The sequence below is a fragment of the Silurus meridionalis genome, chromosome 15, assembly GCF_014805685.1.
Source record: "Silurus meridionalis isolate SWU-2019-XX chromosome 15, ASM1480568v1, whole genome shotgun sequence".
Taxonomy (NCBI): domain Eukaryota; kingdom Metazoa; phylum Chordata; class Actinopteri; order Siluriformes; family Siluridae; genus Silurus; species Silurus meridionalis.
The window spans coordinates 12,446,318-12,468,590 of NC_060898.1; the positions used below are offsets into that span (position 1 = coordinate 12,446,318).

Below are 22,273 nucleotides of genomic sequence, written 5' to 3' on the forward strand. Positions count from 1 at the left end.
AGTCCAAGCATGAAACTTACATGAGCATAAGAATGATGACTCATTGTATGATTATCCAAATAAGGATAGCTGATGCCATGGGTCATATATGCAGTACTAAAAGTTCAGATGCATTGACCAGTATATTGTTAGGACAGAGAGAATATTCTTTGGCACTTACTTATCTTCTAACCAGGAAACAGTGGAAGCAATTATACTTAAAACCCCACATTTTGCAGGATGACCCATATGTACTGATATGATATTTCTTCATTTAAGCTTAGATTTTTTTCAAATGAACATTTTTTTAAATATTGATCATATTTAACTGCAGGGGTTGTCTCCTGTATTTTTTTAGACTTTACATTAGATGCAGGCAGGACTCTGGATTTTACCTTAGATTTAAATTAGAAAAACCACGATTAATGTAGTTGATCAACACCTACCTCATTTCTCATTTTCAGTAGTGAGTCAAATCAAGAGCGCTGAATGTTACATAAATGACTGCCTGCAGTGTGAACTGTTCCTTGAGAAATCTACATTCTCTAAATCCATAAAAATACACTAAAACCTCAGGTTTTATTACTAAGTCAGGCTCACAATCTATTAATATTGATAGGTAAGTTTAGTCCAAAAAAATACATCAGAGACATTTTCCCCATTAACTGCTTCTGCAAATGTTCCTCCTGCACATGCTCCTACACTCATGTGCTTTTGATACAATAAAGAAAGTTTAATAGGTGATTTATATACTGTAGTTGTAATTTCATTTTAGTGGCATTTACATTTACATTTGCGGCATTTAGCAGACGCCCTTATCCAGAGCGATGTATAAAAGTGCTTTGAGTCTCTAGTAATGAATAATTCTACACTGTTATGCCAGATTACAAACTTAATATAAATATAACTCTTGAATTCTACAAAGCAAATTTGGAAAGTGCTAATTTAAGTGTTTTAGGAAGAGGTAGGTCTTCAGTCGTTGCTTGAAGATAGCCAGGGACTCCGCTGTACAGACATCTAGAGGAAGTTCATTCCACCACCTCGTTCCAGAACAGAGAAGAGCCTTGAAGTATACGTACCTCTCATTCTGAGAGAAGGTGGTACCAGTCGAGCAGTGCTGGAGGATCTCAGACAGAGTGTTGCAGTGCGAGATGTGATGAGGTCACTGAGGTAAGATGGCACTGGTCCATTTTTGGCCTTGTAGGCAAGCATCAGTGTTTTGAATCTGATGCGTGCAGCTACTTGAAGCCAGTGAAGGGAGTAGTGCAGTGCAGCTGCGTTTTGGATCATTTGCCGCAGACGAATAGTCTGCATAATGGCATAACTGGACTGTAATGACCACAGCACAGAGCATTGCTGAAAATATAAACATAAATATTGCATGGGTCTCCATCCATATCGGCTAGATTGCTAATGCCATGTATACATTATATATATATATATATATATATATATATATATATATATATATATATATATATATATATATATATATATATATAAAATTCAACTCAAATTATGAAACTTGTCTATTACATAAATTCAATGCACACAGACTGAGGTAGTTTAAGTAGTTGGTTCTTTTAATTGTGATGATTTTGGCTCACTTTTAACAAAAACCCACCAATTCACTCTCCCAAAATTTGAATACTTTATAAGACCAATAAAAAAACATTTTTAGTGAATTGTGAAAAAAGTATGTTCATTTACTGTACAAGTACTCAATACCTGGTAGGGGCTCCTTTTGCTTTAATTACTGCCCCAATTATGTGTGGCATGGAGGTGATTAGTCTGTTGCACTGCTGAGGTGGTATGGAAGCCGAGGGTTCTTTGACAGTGGCCTTCAGCTCATCTGCATTTTTTGGTCTCTTCTTTTTCATTTTCCTTTTGACAATACCACGTAGATTCTCTATGGGGTTCAGGTCTGGTGAGTTTGCTGGCGAGTCACGCACACCAACACCATGGTCATTTAAACAACTTTTTGTGCTTTTGGCAGTGTGGACAGGTGCCAAATTCTGCTGGAAAATGAAATCAGCATCTTTAAAAAGCTGGTCAGCAGAAGGAAGCATTAAGTGCTTTTAAATTTCTTGGTAAAAGGGTGCAGTGACTGGTTTTCAAAAAACACAGTGGACCAACACCAGCAGATGACATTGCACCCCAAATAATCACAAACTGTGGAAACTTAACACTGGACTTCAAGCAACTTGGGCTATGAGCTTCTCCACCTTTCCTACAGACCCTAGGACCTTGGCTTTTTAAATAAAATACAAAACTTTTTACATCTGAAAAGATGAATTTGGACCACTGGGCAACAGTCCAGTTCTTCTTTTCTTTAGCCCAGGTAAGGTGCCTCTGACATTGTCTGAGGTTAGCAAATATCCAACAGCCCTGTGTCATCTGTGGAGAACTTCAAGTTTCTGGGCACTACCATTTCCCAAGACCTAAAATGGGAATCCAACATAAACTCCATTCTGAAAAAGGCCCAGCAGAGGATGTACTTTCTACACCAATTAAGGAAGTACAGTCTGCCACAGGAGCTGTTGATACAGTTCTACACTGCAGTCATAGAATCTGTCCTGTGCTCATCAACCACCATCTGGTTTGGAGCAGCACAAAACAGGACAGAAACAGACTGCAGAAAACAGTTAAAAATCATTGGTGCTCCTCTGCCCACTCTCCAGGTCTTGTACCATACAAGTACCAGAAACTGGCCGGAAAAAATAACTACTGATCCTTTGCACACTGGACACAACAACTTTCAGATCCTTTGTTCTGGCAGGTGCTACAGAACTTTGTTCACCAAAACTGCCAGACACAGGAACAGTTTCTTTCCTCAAGCAATCAGCCTCATTAACAACTCACCATAATTATATTCCCTGCTTTATAAATATAAGTACTGCACAGAACTGTCAGTCATCACATTATCTGTATATGTTACACACACTATTGCTGCTATATATTGCACATAGTTCTAAAGTAAACTCTTTATCATACCTGACGCACAATACTGTCATTTGCACTACCATGCACTCACACTTTATGTACATTACTTTTCTGTCATATAACCTTTATCCCTATTTAATACTCACACTGTCTATACTGTCTCACATTGTCTGTATTGTCTTGTATAGTCTGTTTTTGTCTTGTCTTGTCTGTTTTGTCTTGTATAGTCCAAGCTGAATGTATAGTTTTTATTTATGTCTGTACTTTGAGAGTCACTAACAGCTGGAACCAAATTCCTTGTGTGTGTCAACACACTTGGCCAATAAACCTGATTCTGATTCTGATTCTGATTAACACTTTGGGAAGAATCACATATGGCTGGAAGGCTCAGGCACATAGAAACCATCCAGTTTTTCTGTTTCATTTACCAAAATTTATTTTATTCACCCAAATGAGGATGGGTTCCCCTTTTGAGTCTGGTTCCTCTCAAGGTTTCTTTCTCATAACATCTAAGGGAGTTTTTTCTTGCCACAGTTGCCCCAGGCTGCTCATCAGGGATAAATACAAATAATTCACTTTAATTTTTAAGATCTGTAAAGCTGCTTTAAGACAATGTCCATTGTGAAAAGCTCTATAGAAATAAACTTATTTTAAATTTATTAACAGAGAAATTGAAAACATTCACGATAAACTCTTCGAAGGCTATACCTTATATCAAAATTATCCAATATTTATCTGGTCAGAATATTACATTTTGTTGGTATAAGTGTTTTGTGTAATAACTGTATCAAGTTCACCATGAACTGTCTTACAAAACACTGGTCTATAATAGCTTCAACTTCTTCTAAAGAAAGTCCAGAATTATGCAATGTGACCAAACATCACTACTCAATCTAGCAAAGACCAGGAGACTCAGCAATATCTTTCAGCAATAGTTTTTATTGCGGACGAGCCTACAAGTTAGAGCTTCATCAAGTCCACTTAAAAAACTAAGCTTTGTGGTTTTATGCACATTTTAAGGGAGGGCAGTCCCTCTGAAAAACAAGGCACTCAGGTGATAAGTAAAAATAAAACATGCAGGGGAAGTAGTCGTCCTGGCTGAGATCTCTCTCTCAGAACACTTTATTACTATAGAAATAGCGAAAGGTTCACACAGCTTTGGCATTCGCTCAGATCATTGGTTAAATTATGATCAAATGGTCACCAACACAACAGGAGATCGAGACAAAGCGATACCTTGCCTCTTAGTCTTATACAAAGAATCAATAGGTGCTTGCAAACCTCCATCCAGCACTTTGTTTTTACATAATATATAATTTATGCTGTTACTTCATTTATCTCCTAAAGATGTAAAGCATGTGTATATATGCATGTACAGTTTACAATACAGAAAAATAAAATATTTTTTCTAAACTGTTTTTTTTTCTACCCTTGTTTTCCAATACGACATATACAACAAATGGTGCATTAAAGGAAGAACAAAGTTCAAAAGCCTCTCTTTCTTTTCTCACACATACATGCCCCCTCTTCTCACTTACCCTCTCTCTCTCTCTCTCTCTCTCTCTCTCTCTCTCTCGCTCTCTCTCTCTCACACACACACACACACACACACACACACACACCCCAAATGGTTTGTTTGTACTTGACTATAACTGGTGCTTATGTAAATATTCAATAACTCCAGATGTAGTGCCTTTTTGCTGAATCTTCTAAAAAGGCTTTCACTTGATGTTGCTGTGGGGATTTGGTGGTCACTGGCTACTACAAGTTTATATCAGTTATTCCAAAACCGCACAATAGGAGTTGAAATAGTTATTGTTCAGTCATTTATACAGCCATTGCTACAAACCCGACTGCAACCCATCAATAGAAAGATCCAGAACCAGTGCTGAGCAGTGAAATTACACCCTCTGGTGGCTACTACCGGGAAAGCAGTAGGTATTCATTATTAAACAGGGTATTTTCTGCTTTTTCCCTCTCACATCGTCCTACTATTAATGCTACAGAACATTTCACTTTTAATGATCCAAGTCATTCAGTTATATCTAGGGCATAACGTGTTCAATTATTCAGATGCTTTTCTCATCATTTGATTTGGTTGAAAATAGCTGTACTTTGTGTATCCAGGTATAAACAAATGATGAAGTCAGAATTCTTTAAAAATGCCATCCAGGTGTTTTTATTTAACAGGCTTTTAAAGGATTTCAGCAAAGCTACGCATCATGACAGAAAGCTTTCATCAACCTTGTGGACAAATATTAATAAACATAACAAAACCGTGCTACACCGTGAAATTCAGAAATTCAGCTCATGCGTTTCGTTTTTTGCAAAGGATATAAGGATGCCAATATATTAGATGGCAGTTCTGATTGCTCAAGAGTTTTTAACTTGCGTATCTGAGTTATGCAGCTGCAAATCACAGGATTATAGAACAGTTTTTCTTAATTCTTAACACACTATAAAATTCTAGTTCTCAAAACTATAAGCACCATTCACCATTTTACACATACCCATACACAGAACAAAGAACAGAAAGAGGCTTTTCTCAAACATCTTTATAATTCAAATATCAAGCAAATGAGTGTGTTGTAATTTGTGGTTTACATTTGGTTCTCTGACCATGACCATGCCAAGTTTTATGGCATGTTTCAACTAGCATACACGCCATTCCTCAACCCCACAGAAGAGGGTTTTTTCTGTATGGCAATGAGAGGTTTATGATTTACAAACAGGGAAAACACTTTAATAGTCAGTGGAAGAGGCCTGTTGTGATGTTGCTTTATAGATGATCCAATGCTGGATAATACTCAGCAGAGCATATTTTCTCTGGATGCCTTGCCAGAAAAAACATACAAGCATGTTCTTTTTGTTTATGCAAGAAAATAAGTAAAAGGCAATGACTGGAAGACAGTTCTGTAGACAGATGAGTCCAAATGTGACATTTTTTGGCTCTAACAGATAAACTTATGTCAAATAAAAAAAAACAAGAGAGGAGATGTAACAGTCAAACATGGAGGTGGAAGCTTAATGGTTTGGGTTGTTTTCCAGCAGAGAAGTTTGGAGATGTATTCCAGATGAAAGGAATACTGAATCAACATGGCTACCATTCCATGAACAATACCAGAGTATTCCAGAGCAAACAGTTGGCTGGAGTGTTAGCTATCATGGAATGGCCTGTCCAGTCACCGGAACGAAATCCTATTAAACTGCTCTCGGATAAACCGAATCACAAGGTCAGAAAGAAACATCCAACTTTATAAGTTTTATAAGGGCCATGGCAAAGTATGTTAGCTGAATGTTTGGAGAGACTATTTATATGGATGCCAGGAATGCCAAGCTGTTACTAATGCTAAGGGAAATATATACAAATATATATTTGTATATATATATATATATATATATATATATATATATATATATATATATATATATATATATATATATTTATTATATATAATAAATTACCTTTAACAAATTACCATTAATGTTTCTAAACGATAGTTGTTGTATTTGACTGCATTTGCACCTTTTCCATTTATGTTATATAAATAAAATTATTTTTAATAATTAATGTTTTCAATTAATCTCACTGGTCTTGTCTAGGCAGTAGATTGTGCCCGTGTGTTTGTTAGGTTTTTTATGCTATCTAAGGCCAATGTTTGATTTTAACAGAAGAAAATATGCTTTTAAATGAAAGATTTTAGCATAATATCGATGTTTGAAGTATGTTCAAATTGGTTTGTAGTTATGAGATTGTGTTATAGAGCTAAAAAATGGTGAATTGTCATTGTTTTAGCAGGAAAAACTGTAATGTGCTTATTTTAATCATTTTAATTTGTGATTTGTGATTGTTGGTGTACAGTTTACGTTTGTTTTCAGTTTTAAGAGTGAGCATATGTAAGTCAGTAAATCTGTAAATTTAGGTTTTTCAAGTTTTCTTCAGGATGAGGGAGTTTATGGTTTGTGACAAACTGCGTTTTGTCTTATTACTGTTTATAGCTACTATAAAGCAAGTGATAACAGAAACTTTCTCATGCAATGTTCCATTGGCAATTTGCTATGGTATTAAAGCCATAAAACCTTTCTGGATGTGCTGTTATAAAAAAATCGTTTAGCTTCAGGTAGTAACAGTAGCTCATCTTTATCATTCCAACCCCTCTTATTGATCATTGTATATAACAGGTGAAGTTACCAAATGTTTAAGTCCCCAAATAATCACCAAATGAGTAGTGTGCTAGGAATGCACCATTAACCTTGATGTTATAATTGTTTTTTTACATACAAATTTCCAATACAGTAGTTAGTTAGAACACATACAGTATATATTTTTAATAGCAGCATATAAAAGTTCTGAAAACATGATTTTCAGGTAGAACAGTTTTAGAGATGAAATCATGAAATGTGATATTTATATTCGATGTTAGATATAATTTAGCCTATAATAAGTTGGAAAGAAGCAGTAACTTTTGTTTTTGCAATGGATATGTACTGTATATACAAATATCACATGCTACCTAGCATTTCCTCATGATGTCCCTGACCATCTCAGATTTGCATGTCCCTGAATGTAATTGTACAGTCAGTCATCAGGTTGACGATACATATAGCTGTCCTCTGTCTCTGTTGTATATCCATGGTAAGTACCACCCCCAGCTCCACCACTGTCTTCGGGGCAGTGAATACCGAGGGTCAGCTGAAGCTTCTGTTCCTGCTGGCGCAACTCCATAGAGTCCACTAAGTCATAGATATTGGACAAAGTCCACATTGGCGTTGGATACCAGGCTTTGACCTCTCCATCTTTCCCCACCACCAGCATGCTGAAGTAATCCGTAGTGATCTTCAGCTGGTCTCTCAGGTTCCTCACCACTTCAGTAGACAGCAGCTCCTTTTCAGTCTGACTTTTGCCTGCAGGATTATAGACACCATGGGTAATTATTTTATTTTTGACGAAACATTCAATCATGTTCAGTTGTAGAATCGGTAAATCTAATAAACTTAAGCATTTAATTTACATAAAAACATACCATTTAATGGAAATAGCTCAACAGTGCCTGATGCTTCTGATCCTTTTCCCACAAGCTTCAGCAAAGCAAAGTGACGGATACCTGCAGAGAAAGAATTCAAAAGCTTTTTTATTATATAAAAATATTTTATATATTTCTTTTACTCTTGACTTGTGTTGAGCTCTGTTATGTGGAGTCAATTTGTGCCCCCTTTACCAAAATAGCCTTTATTTGCCACATATACAGTACAGCGAAATTTTTTTCTTTGCATATCCCAAATTATTCGGAAGCTGGAGTCAGAGTGCAGGGTCAGCCATGTTACAGCACCCCTGGATCACAGAGGGTTAAGGGCCTTGCTCAATGGCTCAAGAGTGACAGCTTTGCGATCCCGGGGATTGAACCTCCAACCTTCCGATTAGTAATTCAGCGCCTCACCCACTGAGCTACCACTCTACCTCTCTCAAGCTTAAATGTGAGTTTACTGACAATTTTAACTCATTTTTTTGTCCTTTGATTTGTAATTATTGCGACACTGACAGGCCTCATTCATATAAATGTATCATTCGTTTATTTATTTTAAATCATGGTTGGACCCAGAGCCTATTCTGGCAAAAATGGGCATAAGGCAGGAATGAGAAGCCAGTCCATTGAAGAGAAACATATACATATTTACACCTAGTAATTATTAGGTTGACCAACAAATCAGAATAAACTGGGGAACCTAGAAAAAAAAAATATTCTGTTTTCTTAATTTCGCAATCATTAAACTGTACAAAGTTTTATCAATCTCTTTGAATGAAGCCTGGTACCAGCACATGGCCAATGATCCGAGTCCAACAAACTTATAACACTGATTCCTACCCATGTGGCACTCCTGTCCATTAAGAGCTTGAATCTGCTGATGAAAGGAATAGTCATCCTCAGTGGGAGCTGAAATGATCAAAAGCCTTCTTTTGGACATAAACCTGAAATGTACAGTATAGAGATATGAAAAGACACAAGTATGTAAACCATCACAGATCTTAAAATTACTCTTAAGATATGCTACAATAATTTCCTGATAGTTTACCTGAGTAAGGAGTTCTCAGCCTGAGAACCAGCCTCAGATGGAGAACAGGGTGATAAAGTGTCCTTCTCTTCTACCTCTTCCGACCACCGAGATTGGAAGGTGTCGATGTAGTTTATAATGTCTAATGGGGCTGTTGGTGAATTAAACACTTTTCCAAGCTGTAATCACAAGAGCACATCTAATACCTAGGTAAAATTTAGTCCTGATGAAGATACATAATATAATTTTTCTTACGTTAGGTCTCAGGTCGTAGTCCGTCACCGCCATAGAGAATTGTGTAGACACAAGCCCGTATTCTTTGCGGATTTGACTGATGACGTCAGGATTTTTGATGTTGTATGGAAGTGAACCAAGTCGAGGATCTCCATCTGTTTAAAAGTTACACAATGGTGTTCTGAGTTTCAGTGGTATGGTGGACATTTTCCATGCCTCACACAAGTCTGTCTACTTTCTCTGTCTCTTTCTCTTCTCTAGTTTATTGTCAATATAATAATGTTGGTCTAGAGTGCACAGACTTGCATAGCTCCAAATAAATTTCACAAAAATTGGCCGAAATGAGAATTAGATATCTTTCTCTTTTTTATTTTCTTTTATAGAAAATGATTAAAAAGCAGTTATTCTGTGACTGAGTAGGATATCATACAAAATGAAAAAACAAACCAATATAACAAGATTTAGTCATGTCTAAACTACATGCAGTTACAGACATATCTGAATTATGCACTAAGTTTGACCAGTCTATTGTATATTTCAATATTATACATAGCAACTAACTAACTAAGGAAACTAACTTCCCTTTTCACTTCATACTCGACATGCTGCTTAGCAAATAATAACACACAATAAAATCACACAATAAGCTAGTCTATTTACTGCTAACATTAATCTTAGTTGGATCAGATAATTAGGTGACAAGCTAATAAGCATATTAGCACATTTAGGTATGTCACTATATAATAAGCAAGGATCAAAACACTCTGTATTATAATCAGTAATGAAAATTAATATAATCACTGATGCCGTGAAGTTTTCGTCTCCACCTGGATTAATTCCTTTCTTTCTGAAGTGTTCACTTCTGCTTATACCGCAGCAAAATCTCAATCATTACAATATATAATATATACAATATTAAAAATTATAATGTTATTATTATTATTATTATTATTATTATTATTATTATTATTAATAAATTAATACATTATTGAACATTGTAAAATAACAGCACAATTGTTTTATAATTAAAAAAAATTATATTTAACAACACTGTGGTTTAAATACTGGATGTACAATAAAAAATAATAGAAATTCTGGAAAACACAGCAATGTGTCAATCATTAGCCTCTTGAAGAAGCAACAAATAAAAAATAAAAAAAATCCCGATCTGATGCCACATTATTTAGCTCTTGAATTGGCTGTTCAGTTTTAAGCAATACAAATGAATTAGCATGCTGCTACCTGATTGATAGTGCTGCAATCGTAGAGTGGGGTTGTGCTCTGAGCCCAGGATAGACAGAACTGTAATTTTCCGTAAAGCCAAGTCACAGCTGTGGAGCTCATTATCATCTCTCTGTCGGATATACTGGCTTGAGACCTCACTGGGAGAAGAAATTACCTGAAACCAAACAAAACAATGGGGAAGTTAAAGACATTTAATAATTCTTTAAATAGTACACTTCCACTTTGTTCAGCCAGCACAGCACAGATTATAGCCCCATTTCAGTGTGCAACCACATGTGCATATAATTCACTGGCAATGAAATATTACTTATTTGCTTGCTTTCAGCATAGTAATTTGTTTGTGGATTATGTTTAACACGAAGAGCATCCGTTATGGAAAAGAAGGCTATACATACATATGTAAATGTGCACTTTATTATGTTATGAAATCACATGTGAAAAAGAATTACTCGTGAGAAGATCACACCAGAAAAACACCACATGCCCTGCAAGTGAATTCTTTCAAAATGTAACGTGGTATAGCCTTGTTTCCTAATTATTCTATTTGACTTCAATTGATATAACAATTGTGAATCCTACAGAGAAACATGTATACTAGATGCAAATCTGTAATTAATCAGGTGAAAATATCTACATAAATCATATGAAAGAATAATGAGAAACTTATATAAAAGAATATGTGGATCATAACATCACTGTAACACTTTCTGGATAGCTGGAGATATGTTCTTGGTTTATTGGTTGCCTCATAATTCTGGCTTGTTCAGACTAGTTATTGAAAGCATAAATGTTTAAGCAGTTAATCTGAGCCAGGCTTGAAGTGTGACTGACGTCTATGAAAAAAACAAAAAACAAAATAGCTTTGCTTTGAAGTAAGGACATATAATTCACTCACAAGAAGTCTTCTCTGACTCTTGAGCTTTTCCATAAACTCTTTGAGAGCTCTTTTGTCTTTACTGTTCGCCTCTCGTTGTGACTTCTTCCCTCCTCTTTTGCCCTTTTTCTTTTTCTCCTTATCCTTCTTTCCCTTGCCCTTTTTTTTGGTCTGGTCACCTGTTTTCTCTTCTTTATTCTCTGTGTTTGGACTCGTTTCGCTCTTCCCATTATCACTGTATTCATTCTGTACTCTTGATGCCGTCTTCTCTCTTGCACCTTCGCTGCTTTCTGTTCGACGGGCAAGCTTGAGCGTCACCTCCTCATTCTGCCCTGTTTTGAGATTCGAGCTGGCCTTGTCACTGCCAGGATTCACTGGGGTTTTACGGATTACAAATCTGGAGCGTCCACTGAGAATATCCTGAATCTTGCTTCTGATGGCTGCTTTTTTGTCCACAGTTTGTCTCGGTGACGGAGAAACAGAAGTAACGTTTCCCTGTTTGTGAGCACTGATAAGCTTTCCTTTCGTGCCACCATTCGATTTCACTATTAACCTCTTCTTAGTGATCTTACATCTCAGATGTGACCCTTTCCTTGCAACTCTTTCCAGCTTGCGTGCAGGAAGGTTATCGATAACCTCCAAAACAGCCTCCACACGCACCGGGTAAGGAAATCTCTCTCCAACCTTCAGGTTTTTTTTGAGGATCAACATGGAAAAAGTCTGGTGTTCCAGCTCGAGGTAATGAAGCATTTTTGTCACGATGTCTGAATCCAGTGCTTGCTCGGTTGAATGTCCTTCCATGGTTGTGTGTTGGATTTTGCCTTCCATCATTGCATTCTGAATAATAGTCACAATGAGGGTGTCTCTCTCTGCTAAACGACAGTTAAGCCCTTCAGACTCTTGGATCTGTTTCTCCATCATTAGTAAGTAGCCATCGCTGTGCGATGGGGCAGTGATCACCCATAAGCGCTTTTTCCCTGCAAAGTCAGACAAGAAGTCTGTCTCTGAAGCTCCTCCATGTTCCCGTACTCTAGCTTCTTCTGCTCCAGCATGCTCCCGGGGGCCCGCAGGTTCATCTCTTGTTTTTGACCGCTGTCTGTTCTTGCCTGATCGTGCTGACAGCGCTGTGCTGCAACTCGACAAGACAAGCCCAACTAGCAGTATCCACACACGACGCATTCCTCAGACGTTCCTTCACACTTTCACTCAAAAACACAGCTTCACTCTGCATCTGTAGCTGAGGAGGCAGGGCGAGAAACACCGCCTCTGGAATTTCAAAGCGGAGTGGCATGTGAAGAAAATTCTCTCTGCTCAGTGTTTGTGTATGTGGGGTAACGGGCCTGAGAATGGAATGAAACCTGACCCTCATGCCTTTGTACCCAGAAGAAAAGAACTCTGGGCTATGTTTTATGGCCACATTAGCCACAAGGTGGTTTGGGCTCTGGTATACTGTAGGATATTTGTATACCACACACATTGAAATTTACATTTAGAAAACCATGACAATAAAATTACACACAAACTGTTAGACATATAATAGAAGAATATTGTTTTTAATGTTTTTTTTTTAATTTTCATTATGGTAACATTGTTACTAGTATGCATTATAATTGCGACACTATTACTTACTTAAATACCACAGCACTGTCAAATTCGAAGCTGTTGATTTATTTCCATTTAATTCCCATTTATCACAACGGTTCTCTCAAAAATTTTATTTTTTAGTAATTTTTAATTACAGATTTATATTGATGTGTTTCTATGTAGCACTGATTACATGTTACTGTAAATGGTGAAGAAGCACAATGTGTTAATTAAGTAAAAATGTCACCAATTGTTAACCTGCTGGAAAAGAAGAATTTATCTCCCTAGAACAAACTGTAACACAAGCCAATGTAACCCCATTTCCCAACATCACACCAAACTGTCATGGATTAGTTTTCTATAATACATATTTCTCAAAAATTATTTCCGCATTACTCACTGGGTGAAATAAAATAATAAATGAACAAAGCCACACCACAGTAGGTTTGTAATACGATAGAAGTCACATAACTGACCTACATTATATTATTCATACATTATAAACAGTGCCAATCACACAATATATTAAATATTTCATGTTTTTCATTATTGTTAATGGAGAGATGGCATAGTGAGCACAGTAGTAACAAATCTAGGGCCAACTTAGGCACAAAACCAAAAGAATGATTGTAGAGTTTATTGAAGTGGTTTTTGTGCCAAAATCCTTTAATTTTGTGTTGTGGCATAATGGGCGTTGGTTTTCCCTACATCTCTGTTTGTTAAAAGAATCCACTTCAGCATTTTCACATCCCATCTTTTCTGTTGCATAGATGAAACTGGGGTTATTGTCACTGAGAAATATTTGAGTTGCACAATTCGGGATTGCTGCTTCATTTCCTCTGTTCACTTTCACTTTTGACTGAAGTATCATTTTAAGCATACAGCTGCTCAACATTTTGTAGACAGGATCAATTTTTGTGTAAAACGAAGAATCTGCAAACTTTTATGATTCAGGTCAGGTTGTGCTAGAGCTGAACCCTGTTCCAGAAACAATGGCCTTTGAGATAGGAATGGTATTTGGCAGAAGACACCATGTCTAGAATAAACCATTCACACATTTAATTCACACCCGCTGGCACGTTTTTATGAATTGTAAGGAAACCCAGTAAACCCACACAAACATGCAGCCATAAACTTAGAGTGGTCTGGAAACATTCAGCTCTGTACTGTTATGCTATTCTCACATTTGCTTAAAATAATGAATTGAAATGGCACACATTACAAAGACTACACCATATATAATATTAATAACAGAACCCATAGGATCATTTGGTAACTTCAGGCCATCTTATGGAATATAGAATTGTTATAAAGTAAGGAAACAATATTTCAAGCTTCGAATTGCCTGTTGCCTAAAGTTCCAGAAACTAGCAAAGCCTAGCTAATGACACAGTGATGTCTAAGCATGGTATTGACAAGGAACTGTGTATTTTTTCCATACTTGAGGAGTTTCGGTGTGAAAAGTTTTGCTCATGTGCTTTCTGGCACTTCTCAGATTTGAACAACCAAATTTTGATAATACTTAATGATCTGTCCACCTGTAGTCAACACAATACCAACATGACCAACACAATACCAACATGACCGACTGATCCCCAGATTAACGAGCTGGAACCTACAGCCTGTAAAGTAACCTTCAGAAGAGAGAAGCTCAAACATTCAAACATGCATGTCTCTTTGCGAAGCTAATGGCTAACAGGCACGGCGCCTCTACATTCCACAAACGGAATCCATTAAACCCAGTATGCAGCTTTTTCTCTGATCTGACAAAAAGTAATAACACAATGCACATTTGCAGCAAAACATTCCTAGAGTTGCTGCTGTAGCATAAAGTTAAAATTGAGTCTCAATTCCTGTTTTTCTGGTACTTCATTGACCAACAATCTTTGATGTATGCAAAAGTTAATAAAAAAATGGTAAGAATGAGGATGTAATTGATAAAGGCTTCAGAAGTGTGTAACGCCTTCAAGACTCCTATAACCAAACGAAAAGGAGCTATGTAACATAAGTAACCTAAGATAAAACAGAACATTTCTTCATTAACCATTGAAAGATCACGCACCCTGAAGGGATCCCCACAATAATTATTATCAAAAAATTGAGATTCAAAACTAGACAATTTGCTGTAAATATGGAGAGTATTTGCATATGGTGTATGCATCAATTATGATGTTTGCTAAATCATTCCCAATTTTTTGCCCCAATAATTAAAAAATAGAAAAAGTAGGTCAAGAGTGCTTACATAACAGCCAGATGATATACTTGCTGCAGCAAGAACTAAACAGTTTCCCTTCGGTAAAGGCTGGGCTTTGTTTAAATCCAAATTGCTGTAAGCCATAGCACAGCAGTGCAGCCGTGTTGTCATGGTTTGTTTACTTGAATTTTACTCAGCTCATAGCAAGCTAACAAGAACACTAGGAGTGATAACTGTTTCAGCTGATATTAACTGACACCCTTCATAACTAGGTTTACATTCTATGAACCCCATTTCCCCACACACATATACACACACACACACACACACACACACACACACACACACACACACACACACTTGTGAGAGCTGTACTATGTATCGTTGTTCTTCAAGGCTGACAGGTGTGCTGCTACCACTGTTAACTTTATTTTATCAGAATTTATTTCACTGTTACCTTTTTTAAGGAATAACACATGTGCCATTACTTCCACAAAAAAGCACGATCTGGAGTTTGGTTTCACTTATGCCACATCAATTTGGCAACAATTACAATATGCTAATTTATTAACACAATAAATGTCAAACGTTTTAAGAGTTTATAGATAGATTTAATCTAGTGGCGCAGCTGAAAGTGCTCTGAGAGAAATATGAGCGATGTCCTATTCTTACTAATGCTTTTGCCTCAATAAACAGTCTCTTTTCTCTCCCTGCTCCCCCTCGGTCTTACGCTGAGCAACTTTACAAAACACTAAAACACAAGGTGCATTACAAAGTGCTTACAACCCAAGAATCTTTCCCTAAATGGTAAATGTCTCCTAAACAAAAAAAAAAAACCCTCATCACATCACATCACTGATTATTTAGTTGACTTAGTTTAGCAACGAAAACACATTTTATAAATCTGTTTAGTCTAGTTAAGTAAGCTTTTATTGTCATTCCAACCATTTACAGTGCAATAATGGTGGTAGCTCAGTTTTTAAGACATTGGACTTTGGATTGGAAGGTCAAGTCTCAACTGCTCAGTTGTAAGTCTGGATAAAGGCGTCTGCCAAATGCCATAAATGTAAATATAAATGCAGTACACAGTGTAACAAAACAGGGCCAAGGTGCTTCATAAGACATATGTACTTACAGTGGTTTAAAAGCGTGTTTGCCTCCTTCCTGATTTGTTTGTCACTTTAATGTTTCAGATCAAACTAATTTTATATTAGTTTTAATATTAGTAAAAGATAACACAAGTGAACACTAGATGCAGTTTTTAAATGAAGGTTTTTATCATTTAGAGAAAACAAAATCCAAGACTACATGGCCCTGTGTGAAAAAGTGTTTGCCCCTAAATCTAATAACTGGTTGGGCCACCCGTAGCAGCAACAACTGCAATCAATCTTTTGCGATAACTTTCAATGAGTCTGTTACAGCACTGTGGAGGAATTTTGGTCACTCATCTATGCAGTATTGTTGTAATTCAGCCACATTGGAGGGTTTTCGAGCATGAACCGCCTTTAAGGTCAAGCACAGCATCTCAATAGGATTCAGGTAAAGCCTTTGACTAGGCCACTCCAAAGTCTTTATTTTGTTTTTCTTCAGCCATTCAGAGGAGGACTTGCTGGTGTGTTTTGGATCATTGTCCTGCTGCAGAACCTAAGTTTGATTCAGCTTGAGGTCACGAACACTTGTTCACATCACTGTAACTACATAAATAGCAACAATGCAACATTTAGTGCAAAAGAAAATGAACAATATGATACAAAGAGACATTATGACAAGTTAATATAGTAAATCTCTATTATGTGGATTGTCCATGGTACAAGCCTTGTGTATAAACAGTTACTGATAAAACAATAAAAGATATTATTGAGTGCATTAATATTAACCTAAATTTCATGTTACAGCTGGAACTACCAGTGCTATTATGTGAAAATAATGCACACCTTCTGACCAATCAAATTACAGCATTCAGCCATACTGTGGTATAATTGACCATAAAAGTGATGGGCGAATATGTTAACTCTGCCCGCAAAGTTGTACATACTGTATGCTGGGGTAGTTTGAGTTTTTACAGTTTTGATTTTGGTTAAAGTGGGGATGGTTTGAAGAAGTCTGTTAGACATCCCTGGTGAATCAGCTCCTCCTACTGGTGTTATTTCTTGCCAGGTACATTGCTACTCTTTTTAAAAGTTTTTCTTTCTTAAAGTCAGTGGCAGGCCATGCATTTTACATCTCTGCCTTCAGTAGTGTCCTATCTGAATCATTCCACCTCTTAATACCATCATTATGATGTCACGCTATAGAAACTATTAATACTATACAGAAACATAGTATAACAGACAGGTATCTGATGCAGTGAGAATGAAGGCCATTACTAAAGCAAGAAAGCTAATTTCAACAATTCAACAAGTCTCCTTTCACTGGAGCCACAGCTGTACTACATACATAAGCTCTAGCAGAAGCATCAGTATTAACCCATTTAAATGACCCCTTTTTCCCAGGGAAAAAGCCCCACAAAATGTTCATGAAAAAAGTGTAACAACTTTTGAACTGTTTTGGCTGACCTTTCCTCATGATGAACAGCTTGTCTTGAAAATTCCATCTTGTAAATGTTCTTGTAAGTATATCTCTGATCTCCATTGTGGAATTAAAAAACAGCTATTAAATTCACACAAATATAATTGGGCTTGTGCAGTTTGCTACAGATGCTGTTTGCGAGCTATGACTAGCGCGCTCTCTGACCATCCAATTAAAATAAAAATGACGACCTTATTGTACGCCTGCTAGATGGCCCTGGAGCCACCAACTCTAGCCTGATTAGGTAAGGCAACAGCTTCATACTCATGTATTTTATGCTACCAGGCAACGCAGCTCTGTTTCTAAAGACCTTGCGGCAGATTCCTTTGCCCTCGTGAATACGTGATGTGACAGCCGAAATCTGATTGGATAGAAACTCCAACGTTTAGAGACATTCCTCGCAGTAGCACACAAAAGCAATTTAATGAAGAGAATAGACTATTTGGAATAATTGAATACGTATTTATAAGCAAAAATATATGAAAATATAAGCCAGTGATTCTGAAAGCGTTTATGCCAGGAGAGAAGACCTTCTTGGCCCTCCACTGATGTACTGTATATGGTTGGAATGACAATGAAAGCCTACTTGACTTGAAATGTTCAGCACATGGTAACAACATAAATGGTGTATTAGTAGTGTTTTTTTTCTTCTTATTCTTCTTATTAAACAGTAAAACTGCTGCTATTTACTGTAATAGCTCATATAATAAAAACTCATAGCCTGGTGTCCATCCAAACAAAAGCCATTTAGGGAGCACAGAGGATTGTTCAAGAATGTTACAGAAGTGAAGAAAAGAGTGCAGGCAGGGTGGAGTGGTGGAGAAGAGTGATAGCAGGAGTAATTTGTGATAGAAGAGTATCTGCAAGAGTGAAAGGGAAAGTATGTAGGACTGTTGTGAGACCTGTGATGCTGTATGTTATAGTGACAGTGGCATTGATTAAAAGACAGGAGGTGGAGCTGGAGGTAGCAGAGCTGAAGATGTTGAGGTTTTTGTTGGGAGTGACGAGGATGGACAGGATTAGAAATTAGTTTATTAGAGGGACAGCGCACGTAGGATGTTTTGGAGACAAGGGGAGGAAGGCGAGATTGAGATGGTTTGGACATGTGCAGAGGAGGGACATTGGGTATATCGGAAGGAGAATGCTGAGGATGGAGCCACCAGGAGGGAGGAAAAGAGGAAGGCCAAAGAGGAGGATTATGGTTGTGGTGAGGGAAAACATGCAGGTAGTTGGGGTGAAAAAGGGAGACGTAAAGGACAGGGGGTATGGAAAAGAATGATCCGCTGTGGCGACCCCTAATTGGAGAAGCCGAAAAAAGAAAAAGAAAAGAAGAAGAAGAAGAAGAAGAAGAAGAAGAAGAAGAAGAATGTCCACGCAACCCACAAAGACGAATGAATGAAGAAGGAGCGCGTCTTTTCAAACGTCACGCTTGTGAAGGTGGGGTTTGTCACTGATGTGCCTGAGGATTAGCCAATGAAATGCGAGAAAGGAAGCGTGAAGGCGGGTTTCTTTCCTTCTTGTTTTTTTTTTTATTTTTTTAGGCTTCCGCCTAGCAAGTTTGGCTTCACCGCTCTGTGTGCAGCAGTAAAGGTTAGTCCCTCATACCGGCGTCCTTTAAAGCAATCACTCCTAGTTTTAGTTCACACTTGCATTGGGGAAACAATCCGAATTTTAACCGAGTTGAATAATAATTATTTAGCGGTTAAGTTTCTTAATTGGGGAACGCAAGTTATTCGTTAAATCTCTTCTTTGGAGATAGCAGCTTAGCAAGCTAGTGTGCAGCTTAATAGGCAGTTGTTATGTATATGTGTGAATTTATGGCGCCCGCCTCTGCACAGCAGCACAATCAACCCACCTCACTTATAATAATATATTACCTCAGTGAACCAACACACAGCTTACCGTGATTCGAAATATTGTCCGAAAATCCCTGTAAGAGATTTCTTATTCATTTAATCCGAATGTATTGACTTGGTCAAGGTCAAAAAAAAAAAGTGCTGTGCGAGTCGACGCGTTTGCCAACTGGGCTGCTGGTAAAAATAGCGGAAATGAGTGTAAATGTACAAAAGTAGTCAATTTTTCCCTCCGTTGAAGTTTTTTAATATTTACATTTAAACTAAGCTTGTTGGTCCTTTTTAACACGTTCTTCACAACCATATGGTTTAATTTGGGTTCTTAGGTTGTGTTTGGTGTGACATTGAACTCGCTACTAACGTTAGTCTTTGCCATGAACCAGAATAAATATTGATATAATGCTTTTTTTTTATTGAAAAATTAACTTTGTCCCACCAATTATTATATCATGTAATGTAAAAAAGTTGCTAACACTTTCCAAGCAACAGTTTTCTTTTTTAGTTCCATTAACGAATGGCATTCGCCATAAAATAACCACGTGACCTCTTCAATGCCATTAGGTTTTAAAGAAGAATAAATGTCTCTCTTTCTTGTCGAATCTGTATAGAATGATTGAAGTGGAAATAAGACATAAAACTGATCCCAGGCGTAGGAAAAGGTTTTGACCCTGTCTAAAAGTCCAGATCAGGAACCACAAACTGCCTGCTGAGTCTATAAAACCATCTCTTATCATTGTACACCATTTCTGTATGCTGATATCATGACCGTGTGTGTCTTTGTTCCACCCCGATTGCATGTGAGAAGTTTTTTTGTTTTCTCTGTTACCTTAGTGAGCTCTTTAACTTGGCAGGAGAGTTTCACTATGGGCTGTGCTAAGGGTGAATGAGTAAGGAGACACGTGTTTATGTACGTTTTATGAATGTGTGACCCCGTGGTTGGTCTGCTGTGCTGGGGTTGGTGGGTCTGTGCAGGGAATGCTGGGAGAGGTCAGTGGGGCTGAGTTCACCCTGTGTGTGTGGTGTGTACAGGAGGAGGGTTGACCCAGCTGCCCATCTCCTCCTCGTGTCTCCAATGGCGAGTGTACTGCGTGTGGTTGCCAGCAGCTGCTCCAGCCCTCTCTTTCATGGCTTGGCCTCGGTCCGGACCGCAAACGTGCCATGTGTGCGTTACTTCAGGATCCACCAGGCTCTCTCACGCTCTGCCAGCTTAGGTAACAAACTCTCAGTTCTTTACTTAATTGTCACAACTTATCCAAAATGTATAATATGAACTGATTAAGTCTCTCAAACTTGTGTTTAGTAAATGGCGATAATGAAAATCTTTTCAAGGACAAAACCTCGTTGCAGTTTAAAACCATGTGACTTTGTCTCTGATCTCCATTTTTTTCTACATTACGTTGCAAACAACCACAAGGTCATTATGTTCTGGGTCACACTGTCCCTTCCTCCTTGTACTACTGTTGTTACCTGCATGCATGTTCCTGGCTCAGAATGAATGAACTGTGCACACATAATGTGCGCCTGTGTGCGCCATAGCCCTGCTATTACTGGCCTGCGTTCTCTCGGCCGGGCACGAATGGTAATGACAGCTGAGGACAGTTATTTTTAGCGGTGTATCAGTTGAGTTTGAAGCCGGGTTGTAGCTAAGCTCATGAGAGAGGCCAGTGCATGCTGAGACACCTGTGATAGCAACGCTGTACTTTTGCTCTTAGATTCAGCTCATTGTAAGAAGACAGTAAGAAAATCCTGTGTAGAAATGACCCCTGCTTTCAAAACAAATAAATGAAGTTTCAGTTTGAGGGTTAGGACTCAGACAAGCAGGCGCAATGTGTATGAGAACGATGCGTTACAGTGAATTGCAGCTTGTAATCAAATTCCACTTAATCTTTGCATTACATTTGCATCGGTCTCCACAGTGATGTGGTTTCTGAAGCTATGCGAAACTGTTTCCTATGCAGATCTGTAAAAGGACAAAGCGACCAGTGTGAAGTGTCTTCATGATTTTGTAGTTTAAACCGTCATGGCCTTTTTCACCACATTTTTGATTTGGTGTCACTCCACACCAGCTTTAGACTCGGGTGTGGGTGTGGCTTCAATTTAGAAGTCAGTGGTGTACATTAAAAGTGATTTGGCTGATGATAGTTAGTTTTATATGAGAATTTTAATATTTAATATGGATGATTCTGTTAGTTTATGATTCAAACTGTGGTGATGACTGATGAACATGTCCCGTTCAGGTGAACACATGACTGTTCTGTGTAGTTACGAAATTGCTTAAAAAGCAATATCGATTCTGCGATCGTTACATTAATTATTAATCCGCAGTTCATGTGCATCTAAAAAACAATTCATATTCATCCTTCTGCTAAAAGTAAAAAAAAAAAAATAGATGTTAATATCCTCACTGAAATGAATGAAAGTGAACCTGCTAGATTGGAGACAAGTCAATCATTTTTGATGACCTTTACACATCTGCGTTGAAAAGACAATTACGTGAGAATGAATCGGCAGCAAGAGTTAAGGTACAAATGAGCTGCTATGATGGCTACACAGCTTTGTGTCCTCTAATCTATGTGCATTAAATTGATGGTAATCTCGCACAGTAGGCTGAAAGTTTTCAGAAACTTTAGGGCCATTGTTATGCTGGAAAATGTTTATAAACATTGACTCTCTATAAACAGCGACATCTTGTGGTATGCAAGAGTTATAGCAGTTAAACGTTCAGGACCGTTGACAAGGCTGCCTCTC

At 37.6% G+C, this 22,273-nt stretch overlaps 2 protein-coding genes across 2 annotated transcripts in view; one reads left to right on the plus strand and one right to left on the minus strand.

The window, feature by feature from the left end:
- Positions 1–7,222: 7,222 nt before the first annotated feature.
- ccdc80l2 (coiled-coil domain containing 80 like 2) lies at positions 7,223–12,816 on the minus strand. Its single transcript, XM_046867613.1, has 7 exons — positions 11,348–12,816; positions 10,450–10,606; positions 9,229–9,362; positions 8,995–9,152; positions 8,787–8,890; positions 7,947–8,027; positions 7,223–7,827 (listed from the first exon to the last, which is right to left on the minus strand). Exons 1-7 carry the CDS (start codon positions 12,503–12,505, stop codon positions 7,502–7,504), a joined length of 2,118 nt encoding a protein of 705 aa, XP_046723569.1. The 5' UTR covers positions 12,506–12,816; the 3' UTR covers positions 7,223–7,501.
- Positions 12,817–19,580: 6,764 nt separating this feature from the next.
- The window catches only part of nnt (nicotinamide nucleotide transhydrogenase), a 37,173-nt gene continuing 34,480 nt past the window's right edge, over positions 19,581–22,273 (plus strand). The window contains 2 exon segments of the mRNA XM_046867612.1: positions 19,581–19,604; positions 20,555–20,736. Coding sequence (XP_046723568.1) covers positions 20,598–20,736 — 139 coding nt within the window. The 5' untranslated portion in view covers positions 19,581–19,604; positions 20,555–20,597.

What these genes read in the sequence shown, in the direction of transcription:
- ccdc80l2 (XM_046867613.1), bottom strand. Translation starts at nt 12,505, where the DNA reads ATGCGTCGTGTGTGGATACTGCTAGTTGGGCTTGTCTTGTCGAGTTGC. An exon ending in ATTGCAGCACTATCAATCAG is followed by an intron (nt 9,363 to 10,449) that starts GTAGCAGCATGC and finishes ACTTTTAAACAG; the next exon opens with ATGGAGATCCTCGACTTGGT. An exon ending in ACTACGACCTGAGACCTAAC is followed by an intron (nt 9,153 to 9,228) that starts GTAAGAAAAATT and finishes TTGTGATTACAG; the next exon opens with CTTGGAAAAGTGTTTAATTC.